Below are 12289 nucleotides of genomic sequence, written 5' to 3' on the forward strand. Positions count from 1 at the left end.
TTTGTTTACAGCTAGTAATTGTAATGGAATACATTTTAAAAGTAATCCTTCTAACCCTGTATACAGGTGGGGTGAGGTGTTTCTGACATTAGAATGAAGCTATAGCCTCTGCATAATTCAGATGAACCTGTCTCCTTTAGTCTCCCATTTCCCTCTCCTTTCTCTCACTCCTGTCCTCATGTAACCCTCATGATTTTAATAAATGTAACTCTCTCTTCCTCTCCGCCTCCCTCTCCCTCTCAGTGGGTGTATGTCTTTTTCATTTTTAAGATCTTTCAGCACTTTAACCTTCACCAGATCATATCTACTGCACCATTCATGAGCTCTGATCAGGTTGTGTTCTCTTCTTTTTAGTGATAGCTCATTAAACCCGGGAACTGCACACATACACCACAGTTTGGGGAAATTATTTGAACACCGAATTCGTCAATTATGCATGAATGCAACATTTAGTCAACACATTTAAAAAATAAATGTGTTGTATTACCCAGCCCAACTGTATACTGTTTTTCTCAGGCGCGGAGGGATACTGACTTGTGAAAGTAACTTACAATTCTACCCGTGGTATACGCTCAGTATATCACGGCTAAGAACCAATCAGATTGCTTGATTTGACTTGTCCGTTTTATAATCATACATATACAGTACATACATAATTAAAGTGTTTCTTTTATGCTTTAAGTTGCAAATGCTGATGCGTGTTCACAGCACTGGTGTACATATATGTAAATGATCAATAGATCTTTTGGTAAACTTGAAACCAAAGGGACTACATTTTCCGGTTACCAACAGACACAGTGCTGTAATTATCCTATAGTTGTAAAAGGAATTGGATGAAGATCAATCAATGAGCTCCACTCTTAGTCTCTTTAGAAGCATTCCTGTAGCTGCCAGCCTCTCCCGAGAGGAAAAGAGAGTTATTGTCTAGTTATTGCATAATTTAAAGCAGAGATTTTCTGCATGGCAGCATTTTCTAAACGTTTTCTACTCCTAGTATTACATTAAAGCAGCCTATTCAGTTGGTTGAAACATCCATGAAACAGCCATGCGCTGTCTATCATACATAAATGCATTTCCTAAAAGAGTAGTGCATATGATAATGTATTTGTGTAGGCCAACTGTGATTGTGTTAACAATATCCATAGATCTTAGTTCAGGCATCTAACCAAACATATATTCAAAAATAATGTTGACTTTGAGATCAGGGAACAGGAAGTGGTCAAATGCAAACTCATTTCCAGGTTTAAGGAGTCATTACTACACTGAGTGCCACAGTGACGCGTCCTAAAACCCGGAAGTAAACTCCTTCCGGTTCCTTCGACAAAAACCAATGCAATTTCTCCATAGGATTTTGGAAAATAGCTCGAAATGTATGTAATATGTCTGTGGTTGACACAAATTGAAGAGACAGATCACGTCTTGTTCAGCCGAATAATATCCACATGTCTACCCTACTTTTATAATTTTCTAATCATAAATCTATTGATTCGATTTATGATTAGAAAATTATAAAAGTAGGGTAAAATGCTAACTTACTTGGGGTTTAGGACGCGTCACTGTGGCACTCTATTAGGGTATGATACAACAACACTATATTATGGCAAGATTTGTTTTAGGAACATATAAGTGCAATTTTACAAAACAACATCTGACTTCATTGTCATCTGTTCCATTCCATTTCTGTGAAAACCTTATTATTTTATAAACAAGCACAGGCAGCAAATAAATGTGATTTTACACGAGGATATTTTTGCCCTTCTTGTAAAACATCCCCACTGTTGATTTTATACAACACTTTAATGACACCGTAGAGAAATATTTTCTGTTGGACAAAAATATTTTAGCTTGGTTATGGTTATGCAGAGAGCACCATCCATTCAGATTTTATTAAATGTGTCTGGTGTATTAAAACATTGCGATTGTTACGAATTTCAGTGTTTGCATCTTGCTCTCAGCAATAAAGCTTGAGCAGTCGAGAGGGCTAAAGCACTTGGTGTTTCTAGATGTGCCTTATGTAAACATCTGATCAAAGCACTATGCAGTTAGACACACACACACACACACACACACACACACACACACACACACACACACACACACACACACACACACACACACACACACACACACTTACTCAAAAATACACATACTCAGAAAATCACAAGCATGAAAAATGCACACACATGCATTGATTGTTTTGCTTTATACCCTCAGGGTATTGAGTAAGCCTGCTTCTTGATGTTCCCCCTGATCGTTGCATTTATCACATTGCATCAGTGCAAAATCCTAAATAAATCTTGTAACACGCTTCTCCTCAGTAATGTAGTAACAAAAGCACCTTATCCTACAGGCCAATGGGTTTATCCTGCTATACAAAGCCCATGACAGAGACTTTTGTGTTGCAAGTTGCAGGATTGGAGCAAGTAAAAGGTTTTTCATTGGTTTGAATACTTTTATTCATTTAGAATTATACTATCACAAACAGGATTTTCATTATTGCGGACATAACAGTTAAGCTTGAATATTTCAACAATATATCTCAAGCAATTATGTACACAAACAACTATTGTAGTGTTGTAAAATCTACCTCCCAATAAAACCGAACACCTGGCATGCATCATGTAGCTTTGTACGGTTTCATTAACACAAATTATCATAATTAAAGCTGGTATAAAGTCTGAGTTTTTTCTTGTTTTTCAATAATGCTACAACAAAAATAAACAACAATCTTGGTTTAATTAGCCAACAAACACCAATTGGCTTTTATCACAAACGTATGTTGACATGTTGTATCCACACTCCGGTGTAATTATTGTTAATTTGTGTTTAATAGGAGAGTTGTATGCTGGCTCATCCTGGTTATTATTTCCAATTTGTTTTTCCTGCAATCACAAGAAACCATGGCTGTTGTTTTTTCTTTGGCATTACTGAATTTTAGCTGTGCTGTCTATATCTTACATTATAGACTATTTCCTTGTGTATAGCTTATATTTAAAAAAGGGAGACTCATATAAAACATTGCCATGATTGTAAATATATACATATATGTAATCTATATGCATTTAGGTTTTTAATCTGATGAACTATTAAGATGTAGGTTTATGTATACTGAAAAGCCATGCCGCCTCTAGATTACTTTCTTATCACATGACATAAACAAAGCAGGAAACTGCAAACTACCTCATCAAAAGAAATAAGACATTACATTTTTCCTGCACTGATTTAGTGATTCACCAAGGTAATGCTTTTTGAATTTATATTGCATGATGTATAGTTAAGTTTAAGGAGATTTCTATACTTCAGATGTAGTGTATACATACTGTACAATGTTCCAAGCCTGAAAAGCGAACACCCGAGTGTTTTGTCCCTCGCGAGATGCCGTACTCTGGAATCCGGAAGCAGAGTTGCTGTCATCTAAACAAACAACATGTAAGCAATATTTTGACCTTTCAAAACATTATTTTTTAAAGTACTCTCTGTAACGTTTGTTCAAGGGCTTGCTGCTTGTTTTTTGAAAGTCAGAGACACAGCATTAAAATGTGAAGACGCGAGTTTGCTAACCTAAAGCGAAAAGTGAGCAGGAAGGCTATGAGTTAGCAAACTTCTGACTGCCACATCGCCACAAACAGCAGGGCCGCTGGTCCTTTGGTGGATACTTTATAAAAAAAATTATATCCGCTGTTACTGCTGCTTATCATTGCATTAACCATATTAGTATTATTCATAATTGCCTAGTAGCCTACTGCTTGTAGTAGTCAGTTGTGTAAAGTAACTAAGTAGATTTACTGTCGTACAATTGTGAGAGACTTGTACTTTACTTGAGTATAAGGTAGCATACAAGTACAAGTACCTCAAAATTGTACTTGCAGTAAGTACAGTACTTGAGTTTGAACTTTTTCTGCTATGTTGTACTTCTACTCCACTACAATTCAAAGGGTAATCTTGTACTTTTACTCAAATGCATTTATTTATGTATTACCTTTAGTTACTTTGCAAGTGCAGTACTTGAGTAAATGTACTTATTTACTTCACACCACTACAAATAAAATAACGTATCTCACCTGTTTGCTGCTAACCATATTATTATTTATAAATGCCTTTTTGTAGTTGTATTCTAAACTCTAGCTAATCAAACTATAAGTTTTATATCCTCCTATTAAGTTGAGATTTACGAGTTGACTATAGAAGAGGAATGAAGCTCACTTTAGCTTTTTTTAGTAATTCATCTCGACATGAGTCACCAACAAATGTGACGTATATAAGTTTGGATGGCTTGTCAATTTGATACTTATGAAGTTGAGTAACACTGCTTTTGGATTTGTTCACAGGGGCTGATTTTGAAAGATGTCATCAAGAGGCTAGACTTGTTCTCTAGCCTTGCACACCCGTGCATGTCTAGAGAAGGTGACTGTTAGGAATTGACAGATTTTTAAGTTACGTTTTCTTTTTAATTAGCCAACATGGCTCGTGACGAAGACGAAGAGGAGCTGACGGTCGATGCACCCAAGGAGGTGGACATGTTTACATCGGTGCGTTGCCTGGGTTACCTTTCCAGCTTCACTCTCCTGGTGGCGGTGTGCGTTGGCATGTACGTCCGCTGGGAGGTGACAGAAGAAGCGATGATCATGGTCATCTTCATCCTGGGCCTCGTCGTCCTGGGGATAGCCAGCATCCTCCATTACTACTTTGCCATGGAGAAAGCCAGTCTCAGCTTGTTCCATTTGTGGTGTGGCTTTTTGCTCGGCCTTCTGTGTTTCTTCAACAGCACCGCCTTGGATTCAAATGTCAAGGAACTGGTCACCAACTATCTCCTTTTAGCCAGTGTAACCATGAAGACGATATGGGCTTTAACTGAGAGGATATGCAGCTCTATCCGGTACAAGCCCACCTTGCTAACATCAAGTGAGTTCCTGGAGCTCCTGGGATTTGGCATTGCAAGCACTGCTATGCTTCTACACAAGTCAGTGGCAATAATAGGCATGGTGGTGGCCCTGGGGGCTCTCATAGTGGACCTAAGGATGAAATCTCTCCTGGCTTTGCCTAACCTGGTCAGTTTTGCCTTGATTACGTCTCTGGTATTTTTCAAAGCTTTAGGCATCACTGCCAACCCTTACGCTCTAGGCTGCTACCTGGGCAGGCAGCTGTGTGAGCCCGTGCTGGATGTGTACTTCAGCGGGCTGGGGCCCAGTGACCGCTGGAGACCGGTGCTCTCCCTGGGGAGGATCTGGAGGAGGCTGTCCCTGCTGCCTCTCAGTGTGACTGAGCTGGCCTTCTTCGTCCTGGCTGCCCTAAAGGTACACTCAGAATTGTGGAAAGAAATGACATTTCAATGATGTGAGTCTTTAGGGCTTCTCACACTGAATCTTTTCTTACAATTGTAACCCTTATGTACGGTGGCTGGGAAAGGCAAACGAGAATTACAAAGTTTGAAACACTTTAACAGAGCTTGAGACACATTTACATTTTATAAAACAAAATTACATTTTATAAAACAAATGGAATTTAAGCTTAGGTACCGGTGGTTTTTCAGCCAAAACAAACTTAAGTTTGAGTCAATCACTTCATGTCACTTCTGCTTTGATGGACATTCCCTTTCCGGTTTGATTCTCTAGTTAATAAAAGTGTTTTGGGACGTCTTGTACATTTGTCTCAGTTCTCGTAAAAGTGTTTCACATCTTGTTAATTTTTTTATGTTATATTGTTTTGTCCTTGATAAAAGTGTTTTGCTAATGTAATTCTGTTTTATAAAATGTAAATGTGTCTCTAGCTTTGTTAAAGGTCCCATGTCATGCTTTTCCGGTTATTACCTGTCCCCTTGTGTGTTATGAAGGTTTTCCTGCATGTAAACGGTCTGCAGAGTCAAAGCCCTTAAAGTACACCCTGTAGCGAGTAAAACTCTAACACAGAAAATACCTCCCCAAAACGCCTCGTTGCTGAAACGTCATCATCAATTTGATTCTTCCGGGTACGTGCTTACGAAAGCACGTACCCGGAACTAAATGGGCCAATCCGTGGAGCCGTTACGTTACGTCCGTGGAGCCGTTACGTTCGTCCGCGGAGCCGTTACGTTAAGCCCCTGCTGATTGGTCCAAATTTACCAATCCACACACACACTCAGTGCATGCAGCTCTGCTGATCTCTCCTCCCTGGCTGCAGGCTGATAACAGACAGTTGGGATCGCGGCGAAATTCTCTCTGCAGACCCATTCTCACAGCGTTTATCAACCTACTGTATAAACCTGTTTTTGCAAGCGAGCCCGTTTAGTGAGAAAGTGAATACCTGCTGAAGTACACATTACTTTACAGAGATGCCTGTATGCGAAAACCAATTTTGAGTTTGGAAAATTGCAACAGTATTTTCCTTATTTTAGTGATACCCTCAACAATGGAATCATGATCAGTGGAAATGCGCCATGCGACATGGGAACCTTTTAAAGTGTTTCACACTCTGTAATTCCTCGTTTTGCCCTTCTCAGCCAACCGTACTCTATGTAGCTGTTTTCCTGAATGGTGACACTTTTTGCTAAGCAAATGGCATAGGCTGTGTTTAATGAAATTTTTCTCTTGGGCTTGCATAGCTTGGCGAGCTGGAGCCCTGGTAATTGGGTGATGCCCTGGGGTTCTGCCTCTTTGGCCTTTTCCGGTCCATGNCACTTCTATGACGTCACAGAAGTGGCGCTACGGCTATTGGGCCAACTCCACCAATCAGGAGGAGACAGCCACGGGCATTGCTGTTCGAAAGCGCTGGAGACGCTGTAGTACATATGCCAGGCCTGTAGATGGTGCTGTTCTCACAGAATCAGCCCATGCAAAGACAGTGTTACATTGAGCGAAATGAGGAATGGCTAAAATGCATGATCTGTTTGGTATTTTGAAAAATAAAAAGTATAAATATGCCTTATATAGGTATGGTCCTACACTATATTATTCAAATATAGCATGATAGGTGCACTTTAATCAGGTAATGGGCAGGTGCATTCATATAGATCAGATCACCACAGTCCAGCACAGGTAAAAAGGTCACAGAGCCTTTTCCTGGCCTCGAGTGAGAAACAGGACTCGTTTCTGAAAAAGAAACCTAGCTTCACCCTCAGCTTTCTAAGCAGATTATTGACCTGAAGTTTAAAAGAGAGGCAATCATCAAGCCAGATACCAAGGTATTTATAACAGGTACCCACTTCAAGTACCTGTCCTTGGGTAGTAACAATATCCAAACAATATCCAAAGTGGTCTCCGGTGTTTTTTTGTTTTTTGAAAAAAGCATTACCTTAGTTTTATCAACATTTAAAATAAGCTTAAGCTCAGAGAGCTGCGTCTGGATAATATAAAAAACACCTTATGCTGGGTAAAATACATTTACAAGTGGTGATAGGCTAAATGCAGAAGAGAGCCTTTGTGCAATTATTGAGGAATCCACTCATCTACTCTCATAGGATCTACTACTGCAAACCAATTCTCCACCACTTCCTGTTTGCATTATATTGTTAGTTCCTCCTTGTTGTGCTTTCGCTGCTTACTATACTGCATCTGTTTGCAGGAGAACATCTAAGGGGACACAACTTCATAAAAGTTGAATAAATGACTGTAAAACACATTCTTCACCCTGGGCGTACTGTAGGCAGTTCAATTTATTCTGCAAACTCATGTGTGGCTCCACTTAACCATGCAGGTATTGATTTTTTCTTTTTACTCTCTAAGATACATCGCCATGCTATTAAATCAGAGTAGCTTTTTGAGGATTCTAAATTGCAATGCTTACCATCACACTGAGTGACTCAAGGAATTGATCGCGGTCAAAGCCGGACAGTGTTTTATTGCACAAGACCTGCTTTACTTTTCTACATGGTAATATGCAAGTTTGTATATGTGTAGGAATTGTGCTGAGTTTTTTTATGGCTAGTTGATTTTTAAGCATTGAAATCTAGTGAAATTAAACTTAAAAGAAGATGACAAGATGAAATAATTGGTATTGTTTATTCATGGCAACCCAGAAAGTGCAGGCTAATAAACTGCAGTGTTTCCCATACATTGACTTATTTGTGGCGGGTCACCGCAATTAAATATAGTCCGCCACAAATGGATGTCATAAAAACATTTTTTTAAATTATTATTATTATTATTTTATTTTTTTTGTTGGTCTAATGATCGGAAATGATCGGAAGGTTGTGAGTTCAAATCCTGCCTGGAACACCACTACTAGTGTGCCCTTGAGCAAGGCACTTAGCCCTCGGTTACTCCAGGGGGGGGGTGCGGTGCGGTGCCCCCACAAATAGAATCAAATTCTGTGGGAAAATGGATCCTTGTGTTTTTCTTTTGATCTGTGGTCATAAACTGCATTGTCTCTCCATTCCCATCATGTTTTCTCCCACAATAATAACACTGTCATTCCCGTATTGCATAACTGTCTTGCAAAAGTGTCACGGCCAATTAGCTGGGTCTGAATGCTTGGGTACAAACTGTAAGTGATGAATGACAGTAACTCTGATTCTGTTTTTCGCCTTTTTGCAGCATTCCAACTGCCTGTTCCTCAGCGCTCTGCTGGTGGTGCTTCCTCTGGAGTCTCTGACCCACGGCTTGTTCCACGAGCTGGGCAGCTGCCTCGGGGGAACCTGTGTTGGCTACGCTCTGGTCATACCGACTGCCTACTGCAGGTAATAAGAGAGAGGAGACACAGGATTATATAGAAGCATGCAGACTTATACACTTAAAACTTAATTTACTTATCAAATTTGCTTGTTAAATGCAATCCATTATCTCTAAACTTTATACAAAAAGGCAAAAATTCCAACCAAAAAGCTGAAAAACAACTAAAACCAATGACAATAAAAGAAGAAAAATGATTATAAAAGTACAATTCTGACATTTTTGCTAGATAAATGAAATAAAAGTTCAATTATAAAAGCATGTTTGAAGTTATTTTCGGTAGATTAAGGCTGTAACAAACAATGATTGTGATTGTAAAGTAATCCGCAGTTTATTTATAATTTTGTAAGATACATTTTTGTCGCTCTAGTCTTAAAAAAAAAAAAAAAAAAAAAACTTTTAGAAATGTAAATACTTCAAGTCCAAAACCCCCGAAAAATACAGGTAAATATTACATCAGACAAAATAGATCTTCATAAACAAGACAACAATTATGTATACAGATGATGCGAAGAAATATATTCAACGTATAAATGACTAAATAACCAGTTGTATCAGGTGTACTTGAATGCTTGACATTTGTTTTAGGTCTGTATCTCAACTGTATGCCCTGTTGCTGCAGCTCAGCTAATCACAACACAGACTCTGCAGCAGCAAAACACATTTACACAACAAAAAAAAAGCACGCACACTTTGCCCCACAACGAAGCCTTTCTTGGCATCACAGGCGCTGCTAAATATGATCTCTCATTCCAACTCCCTCCTCGGTTAACACAAAACCAACTGGATAAATAGGCCAATAACTATGCATAAACATGCCGCTAATGTTCGGGCCCTTAAGGGATCATTGCAGTGTTCCCTCCGCAGCATACAAAGTTGTTCAGCTGGAGCAGTTAGCCATTAGCTGCTGCTGCTGCTGCCTCTTACGGTGCCCTCTCAGGCTGCCAGGCGATTTGTAGTGGTATCAATCGATCGAAATATGTAATCGAGTCAATCGCAGTAATATTCTGTGTTTAATCATTATTAATGCATGATCAACTGGTATGAGAAATCAGAGGGTTGTTTACTTTATTATAACATGATATCTGTTTTTGGCCTACTTTGCTAAAACTTCGAATTCCTATGCTATCGCTACCTTTTCACTGCCATGCAATTTGTGGTAACAATCTACGGTGACCGACAAGTGCAAACGTGCTCAAAACACTTCAATGAGGAGAAACCCACGGCACCTTCAAAACCTATGCAAATATTTAAATTAAAAATGTGCCATAACACATGCAAATGAAGAAACATCATCACCATCTTGAAGAAACATGGGCAGGGTTTACTAAAAGCGCTGAATAAACCAAACGGAAACACGGGGACACTAAAAAGTGATGCACACAGCTTGGACCGGAGTGCTTGTTGACGTTCAGGGATTTAAAAGTTAAACTTGTTTTAAAGAATGTTTCATTAAGTGCTTTGTCAGTATATTTGAAATGGCTAGGTTTGCTACGTTAGCTAGCTACTTTACAGTAGAGCTGAAATAATATCTGAAACACCTGTCGGCCATTGTTACAATTGGCGCTGGAATTATAGGAGGAAGTTAGGGTCAAATTTGTTAATGTAATCATTTTGCGTACTTTTTTTTACACGTTAAGGTTTAAAGATTTCCCCTCGTTAACATACAAATAGCCCTAGTTGTTTTGATGCTGCAGATATGCCTCCTAATCCTAACCATCAGTTATACTACTGTCTTCGTTAGCCCCTCAAATGTCTTGAAATCTGTCCATTCCAAGATCTTCGACTGGTACATACATATATATATAATCTCTCACTTTAGCATTCAGGGGGGATGCCTTTCTTAATATTTAACTCTCCTATTGGAGCTGTAGACGCTCTGTATGCGAGGCCGAGTGTGCACGGTCCATAGGGAGGAGTGTGAGCATGATGAGAATGCAGCAGTGTATAATGGGCCGTTTGATGGCCGCAGATCATGTTTTCACGATGACAAGAGCCCCACAGGGAGATTAGAGGGATAGGGGTGAGAAGGGGAGATGCTCGGGGTAAAACGGAGAGGGTGAGACGACGGGGAGAAAGCACAAGGCCAGGGCTGAGGTTGTAAACAGTAAGGGTGGTGGTAAAAAATAAAAAAGGTACAGACGTGGAAAGGGAGGGGTGGAGCAGGGAGAGCAGTGGAGGAAAGGACAGGATTAATTTTTTAAAGGATGAAAGAGAAAGTGTAACGGGGAAGATGTGGTCAGAATTCTCAAACTATTCGCCTTCCCTCCCCTGGGCGCCATGAGATCTGAACAGATAAGATGGATTTAGGGGAGCGGGGGGCTTTAGAAGCCATCCAAAGGTTGCAACATGACCCGGAGTAGATATTTTTCAGTGGTCATTAACAGAAGTATTCACATCTTTACTTTCAAAAATTCAATGTTTCCAAAAGGATACACAACGGAAAGCTAGCTAAACACAAAAATTGCCCAGTTTACTTCCACCCGTCCTCCTCAAGGTGAGGTTGAAGGTGATTATGGGGTCACAGAGCATAATGTGATGCGATACGTTATGTAGATGTCTATGAGAGTGAAATATGACACTACCATCCGTTTGGCCATGACTAACACAATCCAGAGATAGAAATGAAATGTATGGCCGCACTGAGCAGCTGCTAGCCTTGACTTTGTGTGTGTGCCCCCTCTACGTTATCATTCCCTTGTTATTACCTGTCACACACACTTTCCTTTACACCACCTTTAACCTTAAAGGGGACCTATCATGCAAAATGCACTTTTGTACGTCTTTTACATGAATATGTGTCCCCGGTGTGTCAGGGAACTCACCAAGTGTCAGAAAATACAACCCTTTCTCTTTTCCTCCATACCCAAATCTCTAAAAACGGGGCTGCAACGGAACTGATTATTATTTGAATTTTTCTGACGTCAGAAAAAGGGGTGCTCCGCCTATATGGGCAACTCTCCACCTATCAGGGGAATGAGAGACCGCTCGAAAGCGCTGGAGACGCTGTCGTACATATGCCAGGCCTGTAAGTGGCGCTGTAATCAGCCCTTGCAAAAAGAGGGCTGGAAAAGAGCAAATAGAGAGGCGAAGTCCCTCCCCTTCCGGGGGACCTCCATGGGACCTTATTTTGGAAAAATCATGTATTGAAGTCAATGGAGAGAGAAAGATTATCTTTTGATCCCGTTTGAATTGTGCAACGAATTACACTTATGATGTTCGTCAATTTAAAAGATAATTTTGCAAGTCAAAAAATAAATAAAATGTGTCGTAAAACTGTGAAGTAACACATTTTTTTGTGTGAAGCGCTCAATGAACTACATCTCTGGTCTCGCACACGTCACCAACACCAAGACGGCCGTCACGTTGGCACATTTCACCTCTTTCTTTCAGAATGAGGTGGAAAGTATTAAAAGAGGTGAAAATCACTACAAGTCTGGGCATGTTGAGAGCTGTTCATACACACAAGGGGAGTTAGTCGGTTCCGTAAGAGCCAGCATGCGGGACCAGGATTCTGGGATTTGTAGTCTTTCTAGTTGCGTATTGTTCATAGTCTTATATTTCAACAGTTTTAAGACAAACTGTGACTTTTTTGACATGGAAATGATTTTTTAAGATTGACAAACATCATATGCGTAATTCATGGC

General features: G+C 39.9%; 1 protein-coding gene across 1 annotated transcript in view; it reads left to right on the top strand.

Annotated features, from left to right (window-relative positions):
* The first annotated feature begins 3356 nt into the window (after positions 1–3356).
* Positions 3357–12289, top strand: part of LOC104962287 (transmembrane protein 168-A-like) — a 13657-nt gene continuing 4724 nt past the window's right edge. The window contains exons 1-4 of the mRNA XM_010790717.1: positions 3357–3429; positions 4329–5294; positions 6476–6509; positions 8476–8650. Of these exons, the coding sequence (XP_010789019.1) occupies positions 4461–5294; positions 6476–6509; positions 8476–8650 (1043 nt within the window). The 5' untranslated portion in view covers positions 3357–3429; positions 4329–4460. The remainder of the gene's footprint in view (positions 3430–4328; positions 5295–6475; positions 6510–8475; positions 8651–12289) is intronic.

Source organism: Notothenia coriiceps, unplaced genomic scaffold (assembly GCF_000735185.1).
Source record: "Notothenia coriiceps isolate Sejong01 unplaced genomic scaffold, NC01 NC01_scaffold00034545, whole genome shotgun sequence".
NCBI classification, from domain to species: domain Eukaryota; kingdom Metazoa; phylum Chordata; class Actinopteri; order Perciformes; family Nototheniidae; genus Notothenia; species Notothenia coriiceps.